At 36.9% G+C, this 27,006-nt stretch overlaps 1 protein-coding gene across 1 annotated transcript in view; it reads left to right on the top strand.

The window, feature by feature from the left end:
* The window catches only part of PUDP (pseudouridine 5'-phosphatase), a 66,441-nt gene that overhangs the window by 12,990 nt on the left and 26,445 nt on the right, over positions 1-27,006 (top strand). The window contains exons 2-3 of the mRNA XM_027675127.1: positions 12,619-12,837; positions 22,420-22,649. Of these exons, the coding sequence (XP_027530928.1) occupies positions 12,619-12,837; positions 22,420-22,649 (449 nt within the window). The remainder of the gene's footprint in view (positions 1-12,618; positions 12,838-22,419; positions 22,650-27,006) is intronic.

Raw genomic sequence — 27,006 nt, 5'->3', positions numbered from 1 at the left:
TCCTCTTGTGAGTGCATTGGAGAGAGTTAAATTCTTAAGAGACATGCTAGATTTTCTATAATGAATAGTAATAGAGTAGAGAGCACTGTCAGAAGAAATTCCTCTCCTAAAGAAAACAGCTTTAATTTTTGCGTAATTTCAATTTTATTCATTACTGGCAAAATTTTAAAGTTGTATTAAATAGAAGTTCATAACAGAAATGATGACAGGCTGACAGCCCTGTGGCAATACCACCATGAACTGTGTCAACCTAACACAAGGAAAAAAAACTTCCAACCTCTTTGCTTATGACAAGGTCAGCGACTAAAGGTAACCTTTACATTAGAGAGGGTAGACAGTAGCCATGGTCAACAGCGTTCAGCTCTGTTTTATTTGGTTTCAACATTCTCTACAACTGGATTCTTTTATTAGTAGTTAGATTTGCTCTTCAGGCAATGGAAAAAAAAGGCATTTCAGCTTGCTGATGGAATACCAGGTTTGCATTTTTGTGCAAAGTTTTCAATCTCTTTGAAAACTACTATCCAGTGGCTATTAGAAAGGTGTGGCCTACAATGTATTTGCTTCTTTTCAGAGGAGAAAGGCCTTTGTTTTTTATTATTATTATTGCAACTTGTACACCTCACAATTATCTTTTCCTTACATTTAGGAAACATGTGAGTTACCCTGTTTAACTGAAAATGAAGCTCTAACTGTATGCCTACAACAGGTTAGTACTTCTAACAGTTTAAAAACATAATGAGTCAAAAGGTATAGGACTTTTCTATCTAAAAGTCATTTAGGTTTGGTGGCTCAGTTCAGTGTATTCAGCAAATGAAGCAGGCAGTTTTTCTTGCTGATTGTAAGCTTGATTTTAGATCAAGCAAAAGGAAATTACTGAAATGGGGTTAGAGAAGCTATTTATTGAACAGCAATTGTTACAAATGGTATTTTTCAGAGTTATTTCATGAGGTGTTGGTAACTTCTACTTCATTCTAGATTTTGTATGTCAAATCTGTTTGGATACCACTGAATACAGCTGTTCATATTTGGTTTTATACTTATTATATATAGTTGCGTAAGTGATACTTCTATTAATTGATTCTAGTTATAGGTTTTTTCCATACCTTGTAAGGTGATGGAAGCTAATTTTTTTCCTAATTTCCTTAAACATCTTGCCCCTTGGTAACAGCTACCTGCAGTGCACCTTCAAAAGCAATTTTCACATTTATAAGCAGTATGATAGAAAATAATTTTTTTCTTTTTTGTAAATCTAAATTGAATTTAGTTTCTGTGGAATTGGAAATGTATACCTTATTGCACATGTTTATATTCAGAAACTGTGAGCTTGTTTGTTTCTTGCTTGTACTATTGTGACTTAATTGATTTCATTAGATTTTTACCTCATACTGAGTTGTGAGAGAAAGGCAACTGGATTTTTTTTTCCTTCTTTAGATTTTGGATGGAGGGGAGGAAGTTGGAGCTATTATTGAAAATAAAGTAAAAAATCTCTTCTGTCTACTTATTGAGCATATAATTTGCCAACCTGTCTTTTGCAAGCGCTGTTGCAGTAGAACTAAGCACACCCCCGTGTAGTAACTCCTGTGTCAGGCTTATTAAATTCCAGCCACAGGAGAGTGAAGCTGTTTGTGTCTCAAGATGTAAACTTTGACCTCAGCTTGCAGAACTGAGGTAGAAGGGAAGAAAGATTGAGTGAAAGTGGAATGACTTCAAGTTCAGTTCACAGTATCTCTTTTTATTTTTATCACATTACTCATATGGAAGATGAAATGATGGACTAAAGTTTCTTGCACCGTATAAGTCTCCGAACACATATTTTTTATTTCATTTAGCTGGATGTACAGCAGCGTTTCTTGTAACTCTAAGCTGTCACACTCAAAACAGAGTCATAACATAACATTTCCATTATGTCCAGAACCACTCTCTAGCAAAAGAAGATTCAGCCTCTCCCCTTTGAGATAGCTGAAAATATAACCTTAATAGCTATTGTTGGAGAGTCTCCTTCCAGCTTTCTGTTAATAGCTACTGCTGGAGAGTCTCCTTCCAGCTTTCTGTTTCTCTTGTAGTCCTCATGTGAATTGGGTTCACTGACATGTTGGTGAGATTTTCTATCTGAACCTTTTAGTAATCACTGTATTCTTCCAGGATTGTAGTGTGGATAAGTTTTTTGTCTTCCTACAAAACAACTCTGGTACTGTTTTATTATTTTCCCCCTGTTTTAAACAAGAGATAGTAGAGTTTAGGTTAAATGGATTTTGATGTTTGCTAGTTTAGAATTGTTGTAATATGCTAAAATAATAGAAAGTCAGTTTGATTCAAGCGTGGGAGTTGAGAGTTCTCAATCACCTCCTCTCTACCAGGAAATACCACTCTTAGAAAAGCTTTAAAAGCTAAAATATTTTTATTTGAAAGTGAGGACTGGGTCCAGTACATAAACCTTTAGGCTCCTAATATGTGCCAAATTTTTGTGTTTGATGTGCCACTTCTACTACAAGAAAATAATTTTTGTGAGCAGTAAAGAGATTGATGCAGTTTTTTGCAGATGAATGTCCCTGGGATGGTTTCAAGCTGAGGTGATTTGAAACACTTTCACAGGTATTTTCATCAAATATTTAATTTTGAGTTGTCTCTTCCATCTCTTACAGGAACTGTAGTCGATGCCTCATATTTACATTTGTTTTTCAGGCTTCCTAATCAATCTACATCTGCCATATTAAGTAGATAGGAAGTAGAATTTTAAGACAACAATTTTCACAACAGAAACCTAGCTTAAAATATGCTGATAAGATTTTACAGTTAATAAAGGCTATTTTTAGTGTGATATATACTGCTATTACTAGGTAGACTAAATTGTCTATACACAGAGGCTAAAGTTTTCCAGCAAAATTTCAAATACATACTGGGTGGAAAGCTATACCTCTCTTCAGTAGCAGGGCTGAGAATTAGTGTGTTAATACTCATGAGGAAAATAAAGGGAATCCCATTATAAAACTGTTGTTGCATACTGAACTCTGTGTCAGTTTATTGGGGAATATTACAAAAGTCTAGTACAGAAACAGACTGCAGTTGAGTAATTTCCTGGGAATAGGAAAAGTTCCTTTTGCCATACGGGGTGTTCTCAGTGCACAGCATCTGCAGTTCAGGTTTTGGAGTACAAATGGTATTTTAGCTCAGAAACACAAAAGCATTGTGTGTTGGATGGAGCTTTGAGCAACCTGATCTAATGCAAGGTACCCCTGCCCCTGACAGGGGGGTTGGATTAAGTGATATTTCAAGGTCCTTTCCAACCTGAATTTTCTATGGTTTAGGTACCTATCTCTCAGTGGCTTCGATGGGGCTTAGTTAAAAGCTTACATGGCCAAGTATAAGTTTTTATTTCACTCTGCTAATTATAAGCAAGCTGATTATATTCTAAAGCAAATTACAGTCTTCCAGTAGTTCTGTGCTTCTGCTCATGGTGTTAGGAAACAAGAAGAGCTCATGTACCATCATTCATGATAGTCCACTAACTTTGAGTGGTCCTGCTTTGGGCTGCAGGCTGTATTTGATCTGAGAGTCAGTTAGGACTTGCCTCTGGGTTACTGCTAAGTCTGGAGGTAGGACGACTCTCACAGTCTCTGTGTGAGGTTTTTCAGCGCTCTACTCTGATCCTCAGCCCCACATGAGAGGCAAGGGCTGTGGTCATGCAACTTCAGAGAAACCTGTGGCTCACCTGTAGGAAGTCCACTGTTATGTGGTATTGGAAGTTCATGATATTGGTATCTATACCATGATTTTGAGGTTTCTTCTACAGTTTTCAAACTGTATTACTGTATTACAGCTCATAAAACAATTTTCAGTTTGCTGTATCGCACTTACATCATGAATCTCAAAGATCTGATTCTCCTTTTTTTTTCTTTTTTTTGTAATTTAAGTCATGGTTAGGATTAGGACTTCTTGGTATATAGCTGTTAAAGAGTCACTGTGGTCAGGTCTTGCAGTATTCTGACTCTTTCCTCTTGGCTGTAGATCGTCAGCCATGATGGGACATCCTCACTCTGGGAGAATCAAGCTATTTGATGATGTTTGATTTTATGCTCTTGGTGTTATCACCACAGAGAAATTACTCCATCAGCAGATTTACTTCAAAAATTTTGGGTGCTCTTGAGTGGACAGAAGAGATTAGCTTTATTAATCTGTAGTTCTTTACACTTCCTTTGTGGTAGTATGTTTGACACATTGCTGCAATTAAGTTTAGAACATTGTCCAAGATCACAGTGGAAAAATAATGGTTTTGTTTTCTGTTGAAGTCACTCAGTCTTTTGAAATGTTTCCACCGTTGAGGAAACTGACTTTTTTGACAGTATTACAGAAAGTGATTTAGAAACATATAACAGTGAAAGTCAAACCTCTTCAATTTGCAACTTGATTAAGCCTTTTATATATGTGTATATCTATCTATCTATCTATCTATCTATCTATCTATCTGTCTATCTATATGTAGTCTCCAGGACAGGAAAAAGCCTTCTGAGAATAAGGAAATCAGTATTTTTAAGAAAGCTGTGGTATGCTGAAGAGAATTTCCTCTATGGTCTCATTTTGTTGGGATTTTTCTGAGGAAGGAAAAAAATTTTCTGACCCTTCTTTCCACTCTCATGACTATTCTTTTTTCCATTGTTGCTCTTTTAGGTTGTGGGTTAAACAGAACAGATCTGGGATGGTTCAGGGAAGGTTATGTTTTTATAGCTTTTCCTCAAGAAAGTATATATTTGTATTGGGTGTGTGTAGCAAGGTTTTGGTAGTGGGAAGGGGTGGGTTGTGGGGTGGGCTGTTGAGGTGGCTTTGTGAAAAGCTGCCAGAGCTTCCCCAGTGTCCAAAAGAGCCAATGCCAGCTCACTGCAAGATGGATCTGCTGCTGGCCAAGGCTGAGCCCATCATCTGAGGGTGACAGATTTAAGAAGGTAAAAAAACTGCTGCGCAACAGCAGCAAGGACAGAGGAGCAAGAATATGTGAGAGAAACAGCCCTGCAGACACCAAGGTCAGTGAAGAAGGAGGGGGAGGAGGTGCTCCAGGCACTCCTGGAGCAGAGATTCTCCTGCAGCCTGTAGTACAGACCATGGTGAGGCAGCTGTGCCCCTAAATCCCATGGAGGTCCACAGTGGAGCAGATATTCACCTTCAGCCCCTGGAGGACCCCATGCTGAAGCAGGTGAATGCCTGAAGGAGGCTGTGACCCTGTGGGAACCGCATGCTGGAGCGGGTTTGCTGGCAGGACCTGTGACCGCACAGGGCACCCATGCTGGAACTCTTCCTGAAGGACTGGAACCCTTGGAAGGGACCCATGCCGGGGCAGTTGGTGAAGAACTACAGCCCATGGGAAAGACTCAGACTGTGATAAGTTCGTGGAGGTCTGGCTGCAGGGGGAGGGACCCCACACTGGAGCAGGGGAAGAGTGTGAGGAGTCCTTCCCTTGCAGAGGAATGACTTGATGAACTAAAGGCAACCCTCCTTCCCTGCCCACCTATGCTGCTGCAGTGGAAAAGGTAGAGAACTTGGGAGTAAAATTAAGCCCAGGAAGAAGGGATGGGTGCAGGGAAGGTGTTTTAAGATTTGATATTATTTCTTATTCCCCTACTCTGATTTGATTGATATAATTTCTCTGAGCTGAGTCTGTTTTGCTTGTGAAGGTAGCTGGTGAGTGATCTCCCCCTACCCTTATCTCCACCCACGAGTCTTTCATTGTATTTTTTCTTCGCAGTTCAGCTTAGAAGGGAAGTGACAGAGCGGTTTGGGTGGGTACCTGACATCCAGCCAGGATCAACCCTCCAGAATTTTCACTAAAAGATATTGTTGGTTATTCTTCTGCTGAATTTGATAATACAGTGATCCTTCTGGTTTCATCTACTTTGTGTGGTAGTTTTATCCACATGCCTTGGAGCATCTCATTCCAAAACAACTTTATAAACCCTGTTTTGTGTTCCTCGGGTCAGTGAACTGCTGCTATGTGTTGTCAGCAACATCTCAATAAGAGGAGTTACCCCCTTGGTGAAAGGCTAACTTCTTGTGACCACCTTATAAGCTGATAGTGTGTTCAGAGCTGGCAATTGCTCCTCTGGTTGAGAACATTCCTTGTGTAACACTGTTGCCTTGGTATAGTCACTCATATGTTGATGACAGTGTAACTGTTACCTGACTCGAGTCTCCTCATACACATTTTAAGAAGCTACTTCGCTGTTAACTGTAGGTTTCTATCCTACAGGCAGGATTTTTTAGGCACCGTATCAGCTGCTGTTTGCATAGTTCTATTTTTAATGGTTAAGGCTCTACGTGAGAGTTTAGGAAAGCATATCAGGCAGTTTCTGTGAATCAATAGCTTTTCTATTTTTAAGCTAATGGGATGCTGTCATATAGGTGATGCTTAATAAGTACAGTTTTAGAATGTTTTGCATTAAATCATATATATTGCCTGCTATTTCAAAGTTGGATTCCCTCGTGCTCTGGAATTGAAATACGGACTTCTCTTTACTTTTTCATGTGCTATTTTGTATTGTACCAGAGTATTTGTTTACAGTTCCAGATCAGAAGAACGTTTGCATGGTTTATTCGTGAACTGTTTCTTTCACTTCCCTATGGCATTAAAAGGAAGGATAAGGTGTATATGAGAATACAAGATAGCATTAAGATAGGTCTGCTATATTAATGTAAACTAAAAGCATTTTGAATTTGTTCAGAAGCTTCTTTCCCTCTACATAATAGTAACATGTTTCTCTGCATATAAAATGAGAAATTGGTTTCCTCTGTAGCTGCCATTGAAGAATTCTCCCAGTGATATAAGCCCAGAGGGGCAAATAGGTGATACTCATTTGGGAACAGTTCCATGCAGCTGCTCTTGTTTGGGCACTAAAGTTACTGTCTTTTTAGACCTGTTAGCAACAACCTGAATTCATAGTAGGATGTCTGAAATCAGAGAAGGGCAAACAGATTGACTGCACTGACTTAGCCAGTGGCAGTGTGTTTCTCAGGACTTAGTGAAGTAATCACTGTGTAGCGTATTCATCTACCTTGGAGTGTACTTATATTAATATTCAAGTACAATGAAAAAAAGAAGAAGGTTTGCAAAAATTAAAGCTCCAGAATACTTCTACCTGCTCCTTACTAAAATGAATAATGGATCATTTTCAGTGACTTATTTCTAAGTGCTAATCAAAAATATAATGATGTGCAGATCACTACTCAAATTGGAATCAGTAATTTTAATTTTCAGCAATTATAGTAATTTTTTTCTTTATCTTTGGAGGTTATGGTTTATCAGTCATGTAAAATGGTTTACTGAATAACTTGCTCTTTATAACTACCTCATGATTTGGAGGTAGCTATTATTTGGTGTTTAGTGTTTATTTCAATAGAGACTTCACCTTCCTTTAATTTCCAGGTAACAATAAGATGAACTTAAGTGGTACTGGTTATCAGAGTAGATCAGCTGAAAGCTTAAAGACATGAATACTGCAGCAGCATTTCCTTCAGTTTGATGGTCCAGACTACCTTTAGGTTCAACCCACTTGGTTGGTACATCAGCACCACATGCCTTGACGTTTAGGCATGGCTCAAATCTTATTTCATCCTGTGACAGTGACTGAAATGGGTGTCTCTAAGATGATAAATTTAGATTTCATTTTTCTTCCTAAGCAAGTTCATGGAAGGAATGGGGGGGGGAATACTACAGTAAAGAATAGAACATTCCTTTTTCTCCTTTTCTCCTCGGGAGGCTTTCTGTGCTAAGCAGTTTAAACCACATCTCTTTAATGAGCCTTTGAGTCAACAGGCTCCAGGTTGATTTGTATTCACTGGGTTGTACTCATCCTGAGTTTTATTCTTTAAAAGACAGCTTTTCCCTGTAAAACACAGTGCTATACATAGACTTTATGTAAGTAAATATATAAAAATATATGCTTATATACTTTATCTATATATACAAGCATATAAATGGATTATATGTATAAAAGTATATATATGTATATGACACAATAGCATAAAACATTAATGTGATGTTAGAAAAGTAGGCCCTTAGGGTGTTTGAAAGGCTGAGTTTCATTTTCTGGACTGGTGCTGTAACACTTAGGCCGTTGCACAAAAGATAATTTCTGTTGCCTGCCTTCCTCATCCCAACTTTTGCTGAGCTGCTGTGATTTTGAGGTCAGCTGTGAAACTGCTGGGTTTTTTCTCCTATTAGCCATCATAGGTAACCATAGTCATGCATTTTTAAACTAGCTTTCATAGTAGTGAAAGTATGAATGACAGGATGGTGGGAGGGAAGTGCAAGACTGACCTTTTGCCACAAATTGCAAGATAAAATAAAAAATAAAATTTAAAAATCTTTCCCTTTATTTTCTGATCTTTGCTAACTCAGGAGCCTTCAGCTATAATTCTTCAGTGGTTCCAAGTGGATTAAATTATTTTTTTGCAATTTCAGACCTGTTCTAGGGACATTTGTATAGTTGCTAGTGTTTTGCATCATTTATACTGGTTTTGTCTGTCCTGTTTGACTGCTGATACCTCAAGAGGAAAGTCTTAAATTCTCTCTGAAAGAAATTATAAGGATAGCAGAAGAATGGGGAATGAGTTATGCACAATACTTTATTTAGTGACATAAAGTATTGCTCCCTCAGTGACCCTTTTTATTTTTGTGGTTTGGTGGTTTTTGGCTTTCTTTTTCTTTTTTTTCCTTTGATTGTTTTTGAGATGGAACTGTAATTGATAAGTTGTGGATAGTAATATCTTGATTTCTTTTTTGTGTTGAGAGGGTGTTCCTTGTTCCGTTCTAAGTTTGCTGTTCAGTAGCTTTTACCTTGCCAGTGGTTCTTCCTAAACTCTGTGATAGTCCACATACCATTAGGAATTGTGTTGGATGTCCCACTGTTTGATACTCATATCCTCAGTTATATGGATATTTCAAGAATCGGTTCACTTCTGTGACTGAATGAGCTACGGGCATGTACTGCCTGTGGGGAGAGAGGTTGTAGAATGGAAAGATTGATGAGTGATCCCTTTAGAGCACAGAGACTTATTGAAAGACATCCATTTCCTTGCTTTCACGCAGTGCTGCAGCATTTTTTATCCTCCTGAGCCTCACAAACTTGACACGACTGGTCAGTGAGCTGATCAGCCGTGTCTTTGTATGCTGGAGAGAGAGAGAGAGAGGGAAAGGAACCGTGAGTTCATGATTTTACTGATGTTGAAATAGGTGGGCATGAGGACCATTGATTGAGTTCTGCATGTGATACTCAGGACTCGACAAAAGTCAGTCTTTCTGATGGGAAATTAGTCACTACTTTGGCTTTGCCATTGCTCTGTTTAAATCCTGTGTTTTTGTCCTGGTTAGAACGGCTGGGACCAATTCATTTTTAAAACTGTTCAGTTGATTCAGTGGGATAATAAGCACACAAGGGCCTGTGTTGTATTTAAATCCAGAAATGAGAGAAAATGTGAATGTTGTTACTATTACTATAACTCCATGATCAGAGGAAACATCTGATACTCTCTGGAGTCTTGATTGCCCCCACCATTCCAACCATTGTATAGATTTGTTTGCAAGTTCACAGTTTATGCTGTGCTAAATGCCATCAATTGAGTTGCAGAAAGCAAAGGAAAAATTCACGCTTCTATAATTATATTCTGGTTTATAATTATATTTATCTCTTGTACCCCAGTTGAGCACTTCAGTAATATGTGTGGTTTTTTTACACAGTTGCATACCCCAAAGAGATTAAAGGAATATTGTGAAAGACTGATAGGAAAGCAGAATCAGTCTCTGTGTTCATTCAGTATCGATGGTGACGAAATCCAATGAGATTTTCTCAGTCTTGGGCCACAATGTTGGTAAAAATGACTGTCTGTGTTTGAATTTGGCTAAATTGAATACTGAAAATGGTACTCTTCTACGTTTAAATAGAAATCTACCTCACAGGTATGGATACAAGAAACCTGTTGCTTAAATTAACATTCTTCTCCTTAACCATTTCAATATCCCTAAAAAAAACCAAAACCAAAACTCTTGCCGAGTTTCAGTGTCTGGGATCTGATTTTGACTTACTAAAATATCTTGAATACACACAATTAAAATTCTGTTTAAGACAGTTTGAACTCCTAGCAGAAGGATAAATCATACGTGTATTTCAACTGGAAAGCTTAATGCAAAGTTGAGATGGGTTATTCAGACAAAGGACTCAAAACTAATGGTTAAGATGAGCTACAGCTAAAAGAAGCTTTCATGCCAACTAACTCTATCTCCTTGATAAACTAGAGATTATTTTAGAATCACAATAACCTAATTTTAATAAATTTTAATAACCTAAATTTTAATAAATCAAGTTCTGTATTCATTCATGAGGTCATAATCTTCTATAATAAGCTGTCTTCATATGTAATAATAATAATGGCCAGTCTTCGCGAACGAAGATTTTGGGAAAGGTCTTTTACCTTTCCAACCTGCGCAATGGATTTTTTAGGTGAGACACAGCATGCGCTGAACTGAGCCCACCCTTTAATCCTAAGGTTCATCTGCCAGGGCCAAGCAAGCTTGGACAATGACAGTGAGGTCCTCAGGACGTAGGTTTGTTTAGAGTGACCTTCTCATAGATGGATGGCCTCACAGGGCTAACGACCTCCATCTGCCCGGGGGACTGGGATTCGAACCTGGGTCGCAGGGGTGAGAGTCCCGCATGCTAACCACTAGGCCACCAGGGTAAGTGATCGATAAAGCTGAGGTTTAGATACTGCTTTGATGCTTACTGTACCCTCTGCCTAGGTAGATCTGCACTTCTGATTCTGACTCTGCAGTGATTTGATCAGATCATGCACTCCACTTATGCACTGTGGTCTGTTGCCAGGTGACCTGTAGGTCTTTCTGAATACACATCAGCATATTTTTGTGCCAGATCACAAATTGAGTAATCCAGTGCCTCTGTCATTCTTGTCACTTTATTTGTATTTATTGTGACTAGCTTTTGCACACCGTAAACAACACCAATGGAACTGCCTGTGCTGTTACATAGAAGAAGGGTCACTATAAAAATGACTGGAAGATGATATATGACTGAGGAATGGTTATTACTCATTCCCAGTGAAATGTAGCAAGTAGATGGACAGAACATCCTGCTGATAATGTCCATGTAAAAGATATATCAAGAGATGAGAGCTAGAAATGAGAAGAGTATTTTCATTCACCAGTCAGCTATGTGATGCTTAAAATGCAGGAGACTTTTTAAATTAGTATCTTTAGCTATGGAGTTGAATCTTTTAGGTAGATTAACATGTAATTATCATAGAGACTCATAAGAAAATTTTCATGTTCTAGAATTTTTTGTTTCCTTGTTTTGTTTTAATTCTGCTTAGCTTGCTGTGCATTATTTAACAGGATGAGGATTAATTTGCTTTTTCAATTTTAAATTTAGAGTAAGAATTTTATGTCCTTCAACTGGTGAGTCTGAGATATAGAAGGAAAAACAGTGTATAAGAAAAAAAGGAAAGAGGGAACTGTGAATTTTAAACACTGTATTCTTAATTTACCTTGCCACATGAATTATTTCACTATTTTATTATCTATAAAAATGTTTTTACATGGCAAAGGACATGTTGATAAGTGAAGTCCTGAATTTCTCTAAATAAATCTCATAAGAGCAACTTCTGTCTTTCCCTTTCTTTCTCTTTTTCTTCTCCTTCATTGCTAAAGTGATGAACATACCTTTAGAGATACAGAAGGCAAAGACATGCATGACAAGGAAATTAAAGCATGATTAACAGCAATAGCTGGCTTTCCAAAGGACACTACTTGAAAAGATAAACAGACTGGTAGAAAAGCCAGTGTTCAAGATCTTTGCTGAAATGAAGCCAAGAGCTGAAAGTACATTTCTTCCCCATATTAGTGTTAAATTAAATATTAATGACCTTCTTTTTCAAAGATTTGTTGGGGGGGAAGAGAGGACGGATTATTTGTTTCTATTAAAAAAATAGCTTGAAAGCTGAAACATCTTTGACATATAAGCTGCCAAAATTCAGCCTTAAGTTTACTCTTGTCTGAAATCCCCCGGAAATACAAGTGGGTGTGTTTTGCTGGAGTAATCCTATGTAAATGCAGTGCTGCCAGCAGCACTATAGTAATGACTGTTACATCTTTGAAGGCACTCAGAAGCTTTTGTTCAAAGACACTCCTAAATAATTAATTCTTTTTTTTCTTTTTTCAATTTACATGGAATGTGTAATGACATCCCCCAAGTACCAGATTTCCTTCCTCCCCTTCTTTTCTTTCTCATGAAAAGCATAAATAGAGTATTTTAATTAAGACACTTCTTGCTAACTTGGGTAGTAAAGAAAGGTGATGAAAGAGAACGTCCAGATAGTTTTTTGTTGAGACCCTTAGTTACCACAGAAGCGACAGCTTGAAAAACCTGGGTACCTCTGAGGTGATCCTAGAAGCCTGGGTTTCCCTCTGCAAATAAAGGGAGGCAGTTTTACCCACTTCAGTATGAGCCCTCTGGCTCCTGGCAGTTCACTCTCCGACCATTTATGTGGTCCATTTGCAAGACGGCTGCCTAGCTGGCTATACTTGGGTTTCATTTTCTTTCTTTTCTTTTGTTTGTTTGACAGATACCGAGCGTCTCTACTCAGTAGTGTTCGAAGAGATCTGTGGGCGTTTTGGAAAATCCTATACCTGGGAGGTGAAATCCTTGGTTATGGGTAAAAAAGCCCTAGAAGCGGCAGAAATTATTCGAGATGTTCTAGATCTTCCAATAACCAAAGAAGAGCTACTAAATGAAAGTAAAATCAAGCAGGAGAAGCTATTCCCTAGTACTGCATTGATGCCAGGTATGTTTCTTTTCAGTATTTACAAACTCTCTATGGAATTATTTAAATGCTAATCAAGGCAGAAGTTTGTAATCTGTCTTCCACAAGACAGTTTCTCTTACAGATTCTGTTTCGTTGCTCTCATTTTAGCAAGTCTTACTCAAATCCACCTGTTATTTACCAGTCTAAAGAGATATTTTACCTGTCAAGGAGTACAGAAAACTTTTTTCCCTATTTACTTGGAGAAAAGCTTTTTTCTAGGTGTTTTAAAAGAAAAAAAAGGACTAGGTGCATACGCATGAATTCTGTTTTGTAAACCAGCCATTCTTTATAATTGTTGTTGGCAGCTTTCCCTGACTATAAGCATAGCCTGGTTTTGTTAAGCACAAATAAATTTACCTGCACATTTAAAAGTATGCGAGCCCATGGGTTCTTTCGGTTGGGATTAATCTCGCTTAACCTGAACATTGAAACTCAAGTAACAGTGTCTGAGCGTGTCACTGGCAAGGTAGGGTTCCTCACGTAATCCTAAGACATGAGAGTTTCCTCACCTTTTACCAGTGATAGTGCAGAATGCCCAAATGAGTAGCTTCAACCAGGTACCTCAAGATAAGCAAGAGGATGAATCTTATCTGTAGTGTGAATGGATACTTTTATATTCAATTACATTTAGATCTGAAATGCTCTAGAGAGAAATCCTCAACCATACAAGATTAGCGATACCTAAACCTAGAATTGCTGGTAACTTTATGTACAATGTTAAACTTTCTGGAGCAAATAATTTATGAAGGAAAAAAAAAGGAGATGGAGAGGAATATAAAAAAAGTATTAGAAGTGAAATAACTGCATGTCACTGTACGAGTTTGACTGTTATCATTTTTTCTCTTTGAACGTGTTCTAACAATTTCTACAGTACATTAATGTTTTAATTTTTAGATGCTTTTTTATACCTAGTTTCATAATGCATTAGGAGAATGAAAGTTAAAAATATGTGATATGTTAGGAATAAATAACAAGCAGCAAAAATAAAAGGTGCCATTTTTTTAGCAGCTTAAAAAACTTGAGTATTTTGTGCAGCCAATTTAGTTATCTCTTTAATGTCTTTTATGTGCAAGGTTTTTCAAATTACATCTCTCTCAATCATAGTTCCACTTAAAACTGTAAGCCTAGTTAAACTCTCCAAAACAATGAGAAATATGGATTGATGTGTTTTTCATTTTTCATGTCAAACTTCTGGGGCTAAATTTTCAGCTATATCTTTTGCAAGCCAAACAAAAAAACGTAGTCTGGGTTTAGAAAATGCCAGATGGACAGACTGGGTAAAATGTTAGGAGACATGGAGAAGAGTAGCTGTAATGAAACAACATAGGTAATAGACGCTATTAAGTGGATATTGTGTGCCAGCTGAAGACTCTGATAATGTGGCTGAGCTGGCTTAAACAGAGTTAGAGAGGTGATGAAACAGATTAGCTGAAGGAAACATGAGGTTTTATGCTGTTCCTGACTTCAGAAAGTGAATTCTGGGCTTGCTGAAGCTGGGCTATTATGGGTGAAAACAGCAAAATTCTTACTGTGAGAAGCAAGTAAACATTTTCATCATCCCCAGAATTGTTCAACTGATTATCTTTTCAGTTCAACTAAATACACATAATAACTTTCTTCAGGGTATTTTTTAAAGCAGAATTGATGTGAACTAACATACTTTATGCTCACTGGCCATTGTGGAGAGCAGAGGCATCCTTGGTCACTAAACTGATATGATCTGTCCTTTACTTGGAGGCAGTATATGAGATATAAGCTAAATTGCCATGAATTTTGAGAGACCAGGCTGATGTCACTTAATAAGGTAGAGAGAAATGGCTCCAGCTGCTTACCATCTAGTTTCTTTAAGGACTGTTCTCCAATCAACCAGATTTTTAAATCTGATATTTTCTTCTGCCCTTTTATATCTTCTGAGAGTGTTTATTCATGTAATCCTTGTGGATTTGTTCTACAGTCTCTTAATGTTCTTTAATTAAGAATGGGCTTCTTGCATATGTTGTGTAAGATATAAGACTCTGATGACATTTTGAGTTTACACTGTTCTCTGACTAAATCGATCTTTCAAATGGTTACAGGTAAATACAGGAAAGTGAAAGTTAATTGTCATATTAGTGGCATAGGATGACTGAAGTGCTGTATCTCTGACCATCTTTTGACAGTTAATATTCAGGTGAGGTTCTATTTTTTAATCAATTTCTAAAGTTTGTCCAAAAAATAAGATTGAAATTTGATTTGGTGGAAAGCAGAGCTAAAAAATGACCAGTGATATTTAAAAAAGTGACTCAAGCAAATCAGCACTTGTTTCTGGATGTGGAATGAGCTATGCACATAATTTTACCAAACATGATAGCTCTGTTAATTCCCAAATCAAGTAATTGACAGGTATGTCGGTGACAGTTAAGGATAGTGTGGAAGTTGTACGAATATTCAATTGGCAAAACAGTTCTTTGTCTGACAGGTTAGAAACCTGTCTTGGTTTCAGCTGGGATAGAGTTCATTTTTCTTAGTTGCAGGTACATTGGTGTGTTTTAGATTTAGTACAAGAATAAAGTTGATAACACACTGATGTTTAAGTAGCGCTTGCCCCAAGTCAAGGATTTTTCAGTTTCCCGTGCTCTGCCCGTGAGCAGGTGAACAAGAAGTCAGGAGGGAGCATGGCTTATCTGAACTGGCCAAAGGGATATTCCATACCATAGAACATGCCCAGGGTATAAACTGGGGTTATTACCTGGGAGAGGGACCAATTGTGGCTTTGGGATGGACTGGGCATCAGTCAACAGGTGGTGAGCAATTGCATCGTGCATCACTTCTCTTTCTTAGGTTTTCTCTCTCTCTCCCCCTTTCCCTTTCATTTTGCAATTAGTTGTATTAGTATTATCATTATTATATTTTAATTTGTTTTGATTATTAATCTGTTCTTGTCTCAACCTTCAAGTTACTTTTTTTCCTGATTCTTCTCCTCATCCACCAGGGAGGACACACGCACTGAGTGAGCAGCTGTGTGGTACTTAGTTGCCAGCTGGGCTTAAACCATGACACAGGCTATATTACAGCCATACCACTTAATGTGCAACACTTCTGAGGCATGAGTGGTTGAAGACAGAATTTTGACTATTTCAATATGACTGAACTGACAGACAAGCCTCAACACATCTGACTGTGGTCAAAATACAAATTTCGTCTAAGAGTCTATATCCATTTCTAATATGGAATTTTCTGGTAACTATTTGAGAGTTTTTCACAGTTTGATTTATTTTTAGTTTTGAAAGAATCTTAAGGAATGCTAGTTTTGATTCAGTGGAGAAAGAAATTAATCCAAGAGAAAACTGACAAAATGACAGGCCTGCCACTGTGCTGGTTTTCTAAATATTTCTGTAGGAGTACAGACATTGTTATCTGCAAGAGTAATGTAGTAGGTTTTCTGTTTCTGCAAATGCATTTTTAGCATTTCTGTGTTACAGGGAAGTGCATAGTCTGAAGAATAAGGAATGACAAGTGGAACAGAAGAAAACCATGCATATGTATATCTACCTATACCTGTTTAAGTGTGCTTTTGCATAACATAAACCTAGAATATATACAGAGCCAGAAAAACTGAACTCCAAGTTATGCAACTGCCAACAGTTACTGTGATCATGTCAGGATTATGAAACTACTGCTATTCTTTCACAGTAGTCTCTGGTTTTGGCTCATCGTCATTATCACAAAGCACAGATCCTTAAGGATTGTGTGACTGTGTATACCTTTCAGACATTTTCCATTCCTGGGTTGTTTTTACAATAACTGGGATTCAGTTGTTGCAGCTCTTGTTCAGCCAGTGCAGAATATGATGTGCAAGCTATTTTTCAGTTCAAGTACAGTTGACTGTTTCTTGCAGCCATGAGGAGGTAGTTTCACACCTCAATTTTAGTACCAAATGAAACCAGACAGAAAGCATAGAAAGAGAAGAAAGGAAAACAGTTCAAATTTCAATGGCAACTCCAATTTATTTTTTTCTTCAACAGTTCCATTCAACCAGCAGTCTAGCGAGCTTAACTATAGCTTCCTTGATGTTGTGACCTTAACATATAAACAGACTTCCTACCATGCTATCTTTTCTTTTCCTTGCTGTTATTGTTTTAATGCTAGGAAACTCTAGTGAGTCAATGCTCGGCTCAGTGAGCCTGTAACCCCTAGATATCAGTCAATTAGCTGCAAACTCAGAATGATGCTTTCTGTTTGGCTGATTTCAAAGATTTGTTCTTTTCATCAAGTCCTAAAGGATTGCAACCCAAACATACTTTTATCAGGAAATCAGCAACACAGCTGATACAGGTTCTAAATTATGTAAAATTTAGTACTTATATTTCTTCTATGGCCATGCGTGTGTTAGTATGTCCAAACTAAAATGATAATAATGATTCAATGAATAGGGAGTCTCTGCCACCAGAAGGATCTCTGGTACTTTTTAGAGGTCAATAAGATGAGAAAACAAAATTCTTTATTAGTAGTCAATTACCTTCCAAAGTGGGAAATAAGTTAGTAGTTTTCACCTCCAGTGTGTAGCTCAGGGAAAGGATAACGTACCCTTGCAGGTAGCATTTTTAAGCAGTGTATCATAACAAAAAAAGAAGCAGGTTGATCTGAGAGTTACGTTTCCATAGTCTCGTGACATTTAGCAATAGAATAGAATAGAACAGAACAGGACTATTTCAGGTGGAAGGGACCTACAACTATCATCTAGTCCAACTACCTGACCAATTCAGGGCTGACCAAGGTAAAGCATTCATGGCAATTAAACCAAGTAGTGGATAGCCCCACCTCTGTCACACTGTCACCTTCACAGCAGCAATCCTGACTTCCCCTGAGGATTGCAAGAAAGTGTAGATAATGAATAGCACTATGTTGATGGGCTTGCAATTGTTGTAGCACACCAGACTACATAAAAAATATTTTTTAATGATTTTATGGCTTAAGTTAACAAACAGCGGCTTCTTTTTGTAAGTGAAATTTTTTTGTGTTTTGTTGAGTGCTTTTAGTGTTCAGATGCTGCTGAGGTTTTTGCCATAGAATTGTTTTTATAAACTTAAAAGACTGTCATGGAATTGGCTAGAAATCTAGTCAACCTGCAAAGCTCTGAGTGGTAATGTTAACTTTTCTTTGATTAAAGAATATGATGAAATCTTGAAAAACTTTAAGTTTGCCATCTTATCACATTCAATGTAGGAACTGTAAATGATTATGAAAAAAAGGAGCAATCTTTTAATACAGAAGCTATTTTTATTCTTAAGATTTTCATTTGTGCCTATGGACATAAATCATCAAGATGTGTGTTTGCCCAATTTATGATGGAGATCACTTTCTTGTCTATACACTTACTGGAACATATTCATAGAAAAAAGGTTTGGTTAGAGACACATTAGAAAAGTATAGAAGAGCTTTATAGTATCTCCTTGTTTGTCTGGAAACATTTCAAAAGAAATAGATCTGAGTGTGGAGATAGAGAAGTGATATAAGTTAAGAACAGTTTTCTGTTCAGTGATAGACAAATACAAGAAAAAGGATGGTACGAAAATTTGAAATTATATGAGATAAAATATCGCAAAAATACATGTGTTGTTCACTGTTCTGAAGTATTCTACCTGACACAGAGACCATATTTGTATAAAGCTAAAAGGAAAATAAAAATTCCCTTTGTTTTTCATCAATTTGTGCTAGCTTTGAGGAGTTTTGTCTTGTTAATTTTCACTCCATAGTGAGTAATGCCATTTGATTAAAAAATGTGATAACTTTAAGAAAATCATGTGGGAAACAGTGTTGTAATAGCATGTAAGTAATTAGATAGGGACTCTCATTAGATCATTTTAGTGTAGCATTGTTTCGTTTCCTGAACTCTTGCTGTACATGTTTGTATTAGTCAATGAGAAGGAAAAAAGTAACAGTTAGTCCAAGGGTTTTATTGTTCAGTATAAGTCTTATTTTTAGTTTGTCAGTTGATCCAATATATTAGTCACCATGATTTCAGCTGAATCTAAAAAGTGCAAACACCACATTTGGAGTCTAATGGAGGAATAATACTTCCTTTTAAAAAAAAAATATATATTTTTATACATGATTTTTTGCAATTTTCAGAACAAAAAGCTGATCTCTTTCTTTGAAATGCATCTGTGGTCTCAGAAGAAATAACTCCTTTCTGTTGGTTTAATTTGTTTTCTTTTTCTTTTCCCAAAGTTGATAACTTCATTGACATTTGTGATTAATTAGGTGTTAAAGATGCTGACATTTAAAGTTGATCCTTCTTCTTTGCAGCTACTGTAACAAAGTTGAGCTTACAATTCTTTTCACCTATTTTTCTTTCCAATAGTTACTAGTGTTGAACTATTGCATTTAGCATATATTGAGCTTCTGTGTCTGTTCTAAAACTTCATATTTAAAGACATAGCATAAAGGAACAGTATTTACTATTTTGGTTATCTGAAAAAATGAGTACATTTGGAAATAAAGTGTAGCAATGTGGGGTACTCCTGATTTTTTTGTAATTACTTGAAGAATTCATATACTTCATAAGATAGTTATTGCCTGTGTGCCACATTAGGAGCGTATCGTTATGCTGGAAGAACAGAGATCCTTATTTCTTTTTATCTTTCTTTATTTTTTGTTCTTGCTGTATGTGCCTAAGCTTTCAGTCAGAAGGGTGAAAGGTGGTCCTAGGAAGTCTAACAGAGGGGTCCCTCTGTGATGGATGGGCCCTGATGTAGCAACAAGTAAGTTAGAAGTTATCAAGATCACAGGAATTTTCAGCTTAGTTCTTCATGGTCTTTGAGTTCTTACTTGGTTGGTTTGATTGTCATTTGATTGAAAAATCTTTGCATCTGCAGAGGGTATAATAACACAGGATATACCAGGGGAAGTTTCTTACAGATCTTTAAAGCAGTTCCTCAATTCCCCTTCTGATGATGTTTTCTTTTAAAAAAGCACTATAAAGATACTGAGGAAGATATTATCTTCCTAATAAAGAATTATGTGCTGAATTGGTACAATAATTGTGTCAGTAATTTGATGTGGTGGCTAAGTGTCTAGAGCTATACTGGTGGTAGCTGAAGCAAACAAAAATGGATTTTCTTGATCTATAGCTTTTACAAAGAAGAAAGCAAACCTGGAACGAAGATATTTTTCATCTGTTTCAAGTTTGTCAAGTTATGCTAGCTACCCTTCCAAATGCAGTTTAATTTTTTTCTGTGCAGATGATTTGCCTCTTGCTTTTTCTCTAATCTATCTTGCTCTATTTACACATATACGAATAATCATTTTTAAAATGGCATATTCTTATTAAAGTGCATTTTCTGAATAATGTAAATATTTGCTTTCTGGAGGTATTAAGGACAACTGCATTTTAGCTCCCTTGTTGTGAGGGAAGCCAAAAAGAGAAATCAAACACACACCCATACACAGTTACACACTAAAATCGTGATGTGCTGGGGGAATATAAGAGAGAACCCTGAAGAAATAACCTTTCTGCAACAGTGCTTTTCTGTGGCTGGCTACCTCCAATAGAAATATAGAATAAACATACCCTGTGAGAGAGGAACTGAAGCTGTGATGCAGCGGGACTGAAGAAAATTAGCTCTTTGAAAAGAGCACAACTTTAGAGAAAACTAACTATATCATAGCAAGGACATAGGAGATAGGAAAAGTCTTCTGCCTAATCTTTGGACTTCTTTATATTACTACACACGTGACATGCTAGCCTTGCTAAACGTTGCAGCTTATTTAGAATAAGTTCCTTAGAATGAATGCATTTTATTTTAAAGAAGGGATGCTTAGGTTACTGCTTTACATTAAGGCATCCTAGTACTTCATTAATTTACTATAGACTTACTACATGTTTCAGAATGAAGACTTAAACTATCTGGAATAAAAAGTTAAATTCTATTTAACGTCATATTTTGGTGAGAGGACATAATAACATCATTTGGGAAAAATGCACTTGCTTAGTATAACCATTTAAGGAGGCATAGGAAGGCTTTCAAATGGATGATGCATTGATATTACAGGAGGAATAGCACTTGTTATTTCTGTCCAACTCGAAATCTAACATCACAGAAGTTCATGTATTTAAAGTCGTCGAATATGAACATGGAGCTGGAAATGTCAACTATTAATTATTTGATTAGATTCTGGAGAATAGATGAGAAATCTGCAGACAGCCATACCTACAAGTCCTAGTTCCAGACAGGTGAATTAGTTAATGCACCTATTTAGTAATCTACACACTTTATTATCAATAGTACTTACAACTTCTCCAAGTTGGGCATATGACTATACTTGGGAAAAATGTGTGGCAGATTAGGTGGTTGTTTTTAGAATTGAAAGACTAAGTCACATGGGAAATGCAAATCAGAGATGCTGGTGTGGCAAAGGAAAGAATTAAATGGGCATGAAGAGTAGGAATGGTTGGAGGGAGCGGGGACCAGACGTCACCATGGCAGTGAATCAGAAGGAAGGGAATAAGATTATTTTAGTATAACCAGATATGAAAAATTTAAGAATGCATGCACTTGGAAGGTAAAAACAGAGAATTGTGCTCAACTTGTTTCAAAGAGCCAAAAGTCAACTGGAGTCTACTTGAACCTAAACTGCCTGAAACTAATATCCTGTCCAACACAGTGAGGATTTATGCCAAGAAGCAGAGCTGAAATGATTTTACAGATAAGGAGGGATTTTCTCTTGTGAGTTAATAAAGACCAGACATCCAATCTTGTTCTTCATTACACAATGCTAATTGTTTTTTCTGGGAGAGATATTCAGCATTCAGAATGCTGCAGAAAAGGAGCATTAAAACCCCTTCAAAGAAAACTCAAAACTTGCACCGAATAATGTCGTGTGTTTCCCTCTTCCACGGACTGGTGTGCTTTCACTGTTCACTGCATTAACCTTCCCTAGAAGACTGGATCAGATTGAAGTTTCTACCCATTAGGCTTGAGGTGTTCATTACTCTGGGTTCACAGCATCAATAGATAAAGCTCTGGTATTAACAACTGTGACTGACAGCTGCTCTCCTCTGCCTAGTGTTACTTGCTTTAATAATTGCAAAAGAGAGAAACTGAGCTCCCTTAGGGTCTGGTTTGAGCCAGTTGGATAACTGCTTCAGAAATGAAAACTATGCCATCCAGTGAGAAGAGTATATTTTTTGATTCTTTTCTCAGGAGCATAACTGTATATGAAAGAAAATGTTCTCCCAAACTCTCAGAGTTTGAAATAATAAACTTACATAATGTGGGGATATTGCTTAATGACTTTCTAGTGGATGTCATCATGTCATCATGAAAAGCATCATTTTGATAACAGAACAAGTATATATATACCTTGAGGAATGTTCCATGATTTTTGTCTGGAGAAGGAACATTTCAGATATAGCAAGAATTTTCTTTCACACTAACTGATTGAAATAGATTATTTTATTCAGTAAGACAGCATTGTTGAAATATTGCTAAATACATTGTAATTAGGTATAAACATTAATGCATATACCAACATATATGCATATATATAAAAATTAAAACGTATATATTTGTCTTGCAGGGGTTGATAAGCTGATCCGTCATTTACACAAACACAACATACCCATGGCTGTTGCCAGCAGCTCGGGTGAAGTCTCATTTCAGCTGAAAACAACCAGACACAAAGACTTTTTTGGTCTTTTTCATCATGTTGTGTTGGGAGATGATCCTGAGGTGAAGTGCGGCAAGCCACACCCCGATCCATTTCTGGTTTGTGCAAAGAGATTTCACCCTCCTGCACCTCCAGAGAAGGTAAGAAGGGGAGGGGGCAAATTCGATTTGGGAATATTCTCTTTGGGCTATATTTGGAATTTTTTTTTTATTGTGATAAATACTTAGATTAAATTTAATGTAAAGATTATAAAAATCAGCAACTTCTCTTTTCAAAGATGTTTGTGCTGTTGAAGGATGAGATTTCCCCCCACTACATCTAGTGTTTGTAATGCAGATTGCTCTGATTTACTACACAGTAGCATGCAGTAATAGGAAAGTGTAATGGTTTTCTGCTGTGTTAATAAATCTACAATCTTAACTTCACCATTCAAAGTTTGGAAACGGTTGTTTAAACATAGTTCAGTTTATTTTTCATACATTCATAGCTTATTTACCTCTAAAGTGTCAAAACATTAAAGATGGTTCTTTGTGAACAGGGCATATATTTTTCCTAAGCCACATCTTTCCTGTTACAGTCTAAATCTCTGAGATCATAGTTCTTGTTTCTGATTTAAAACTATCGGTTTGAGCAATCTTTCTCAAATACTAGGTGTGTTTAGTTTTTCTCTCATATATATAACTTTCCAAACTTTATTCTGAAATAGAAATCTGCAGGGAAAATATTTGAAAGATAAACTGAGAGTTGTTAAAATAATGTCTTCACTTTTGTTTTAAATTAAATTGTCTTTATCCTTAGAATATTTTTGTCACTTCTTCTCTGTCCCGAGTGGAACATAAGTTCTGAAGTTTCAGAGTTTCATTACTGCAGAAAAGTGCATTACATACTAATTTTAAGGAACAAGTTTAGATAGATTAGACTGTGATTACTGTTCTCTCAGTAGGATTATTGAGGAAAAAATGGCTACACAAATACGATTAACTGATTCCTCAGCCTTTCGTACTTCAAATTCTCACCCAGAGTCTAAATGGCATTTTCATTGCCTGAGAATACAAAGTGAAATAAGTTTGATGCAGTGTGGTTTACTGTTGAACAGTGTTAATCAAACTGTGTTAATCAAACATGGCATTGTAGGGGCATGGTAGATACTTGTGTGAGTAGGCCTTGTATATATGGCTTGTTCCAAATGTTGAAATCTGAGCAGCAAGGGTGTAGATCTCACCTTAGAGTCAAGGAGTTATGAATTTTGAACATGTTAATATTCAATTCAGAGCAAATATTGGGAAGCAGCCCAAGGTTTTGGAGAGATGAAGAGAGGAGTTGAACACAAGCTTAAACCACAGCTTAATATTTTTTTTTCATATAAAAATATTCTTCCTTGCTTAACTGTATGTGTAAGGAACAAAAAATCAAGGTATGTTCCTGTAATGTTGTATGGTATGTTTTTTTTGGGAAACAGGATGAGGTACATAATGAATACTTTTTCATTGGATGGAAGTATAGCTGTAAGCTGTTCTGTAATTCTGAAAGTAAAAGAGCAGAAAGTATTGATAAGTTATATAAATCTGGGTTGTAACTATTACTGTATCTCAAGAAGTAAGAAAACTGAATGTCAGCTGTGTTAATGGCAAATTAAACTATAATTTCATGTGAGGAGCAGAAGGACAGCTTTTCTAAAACTCTTAGTTTATTTGGCACTATTTCAGAAAAGTCACAAAGTGGTAATAATTAAAAAGGATAAAAACTTTAAAAAACAGCCCAAAAGCAAGCAACAAAACCAGTGACACTGTTGTAGATAATTGTTTGTTCCCTTAGTTATGTTAACAATGAAAAAAATATTTGAAGATAATAGTAGCATCTGTATTACACTTAATATTTTTAAACTATTTTAAAGGTATGTTGGACAAAATTACAGATTGTATTTTTGATTGGGTTTGTATTTTTATTTTGTTAACCTTTTTTTGAAGACGAACATAAATGTTTGAATATATATTTTTCCTCTGTGAGTTTACAGCATCCGCGTTTCCTTAGTGCAGATTAAATTCAACTGAACTTTTGTTGCATCTACAAAAATCACAAATGTTGAAGTGTGGGAATTTAGCACAAGCACAGAACTCTCAAGGGGAAGAAAAGTATTTAAAGTGATATATAAATGGATATGATATCTGCTTTACTGTCATTGAAGGATGTCATAGTTGTCCATCTGGGAATTTCTTAAATGTTGACCTTTTGGTTTGCAGTCTTTGGTTAGCTAGGAACTTAATATGCATAATGATGAAACCACAGCACAGGAATTTTGAACAAGATACATCCTGCAAATTCAGCCTAGGTCTTGCTATCTGGTGATATGTGAAACATCATATGAACTTGCAAAACTAGCAACAATGCACTGTCATATAAGTAATTAATTAAATCAGTCAGGTAATCAAAATATGATCTGGAGATTAAATACTAGTAAACTTACATTTTTCTAAAATTTAAATTTAAAAACATATATTCAAATTTCTGCTCTCAAATGCACAGATGCAACTTGTATGAAAACCATCTGGAGCTGTACATATGTAGAAACAATGTGTTCTTGAATATTATAGAAATTTCAGACCAGAATGTTCAAAACACTGTGTTCTTTTTTATACATTTTATTTAGACAATTAAATAATACTTTTCATAGTATTATTTCTGTTTGGATTTTGGTGAGGGAATACTTAAACAAACTGGACATGAGTAAGTCCAGGGACCCTGATGGGATACACCCTCTAGTGTCATTGCAAGACCACTTTACATGCTCTTCGATCAATCATGGCCACTGAGAGAAGTGCTCAAAGACTGGAGAAAGCAAATGTCACTCCTGTCTTCAAGCCAGGGAACCACAGGCTGCTCAGCCTCACCTCAATCCCTGGAAAATGGTGATGGAAGAACTAATCCTGAAACCATTTCCAGGCACAGGAAGGACAAGCAAATTATCAGGAGCAGTCAGGATGGCTACACCAAGGGAAAGTCATGCTTGACAAACTTGATAACTTCTTTAATGAAGTGACTGGCCTGTTGGACAAGGTGAGAGCAGTGGCTGTTGTCTTCCTGTGCTACAGGAGTGCCTGTGACACTCTCACCCATATGATCCTTGTAGAGAAGCTGTGGATGAGCAGACAGTGACGTGCTTTGAAATCTGGCTAAACGGCCAGGCCCAGAAGGTTGTGGTCAGTGGCACAAGTCTAGTTGGGTGCCAGTGAGTAGTGGTCAATACTCACTTTAGTGACATAGTTGGAATGAAGAGAAGAGAATGCTTGGGGGATCTTAATGTGTAGGAATACCTGAAAAGAGACGGTAAAGAAGAAGGAGCCAGGCTCTTTTCAGTGATGCCCAGTGGCAGAACCAGAGGCAGTGGGCACAGACATACACAGGAGACTGAGCACATGAAAACACTTTTTTTATTGTGAGGGTGGCCAAGCACTTGGAGAGGTTGCCTAGATGAGTTGTGGAGTCTCCATCCTTGGAGATACTCAGAATTTTTCTGGACACAATCCACAGACTGGATGATCTCTGGAGGTCCCTTCCAATCTCACTTATCCTGTGATTCAGTGATTAACTTCACAGATTTGATCAGGGAAAAAACATAAGGAAATAAAAGTACTTTTGTGCCGCGGTCCGAAGAGGGGTTGGGACACAAGGAAGGGTGCAAGTAGAATGCCCTATTCACGCGTGCACACTGTCTTTTGTCAGCTCGGGCGGGGAAAGGGCCAGAACATAGGGCGGAGCATGAGACAGACAAGCAGGGGAACAACCAGGATAGGGACATGGACAAAAGGGGGAGGAGTGGAGGAAGCAGGGAGCAGGCAGCAGGCAAACCCATGGCAAGCCTGGGCACGACCAGGTTGTGCGCTGTGTAGTGTGAATACAATGAAACCACATAATAACAGTGAAGTCCATATGATAACTGTAAGGTCCATATAATAAAGTCCTGCCAATTGCTGTATGCTTTTCTCCATGCCTGGAACTGTTCCCATCCTGAATCTTGCTCCTTCACACTTTTGCTAAACAATATTTTTCTGTTCCACTTTAATTTATAGGGCTTGCATTATTAAAAATAATGATTTTTGAATTTATAAATACTAGAATATTAATTTTTGCTTTAAAAGAGTTCATACTAACCTGGCCATTTGTATGTATTTTTATATTATATATGTATATATACATATATAAAAATTTTCGATACTGTCTTGAAGTTTTATTTCATAATAACAAAAATGATATGCTAATAAATTTATTTTAAATATGGCTCTAACTGAGAGGGCTGCAGACATTCCAATACACTTCTGTCATCAAAACCACATAGATTAATTTTCCTCCTATTTAAGGATGTTGTGGGCTAGGGCCTCTCTTTCCAGTATTTTGGTTGATTTGCCTACAACTTTTCTGTAAAATAAAGGACCTTACTAGTCATTTAAAAGCAAATAAATCCATTTATATCCACTGTTTAAAAAGAGGAATAGATTGCAG

The sequence above is a fragment of the Neopelma chrysocephalum genome, unplaced genomic scaffold (assembly GCF_003984885.1).
Source record: "Neopelma chrysocephalum unplaced genomic scaffold, ASM398488v2 Primary Assembly neopelma1_25, whole genome shotgun sequence".
NCBI classification, from domain to species: Eukaryota; Metazoa; Chordata; class Aves; order Passeriformes; family Pipridae; genus Neopelma; species Neopelma chrysocephalum.
The sequence above is the reverse complement of the archived record's forward strand: the minus strand, read 5'-3'. Positions and strand labels throughout refer to the sequence as shown.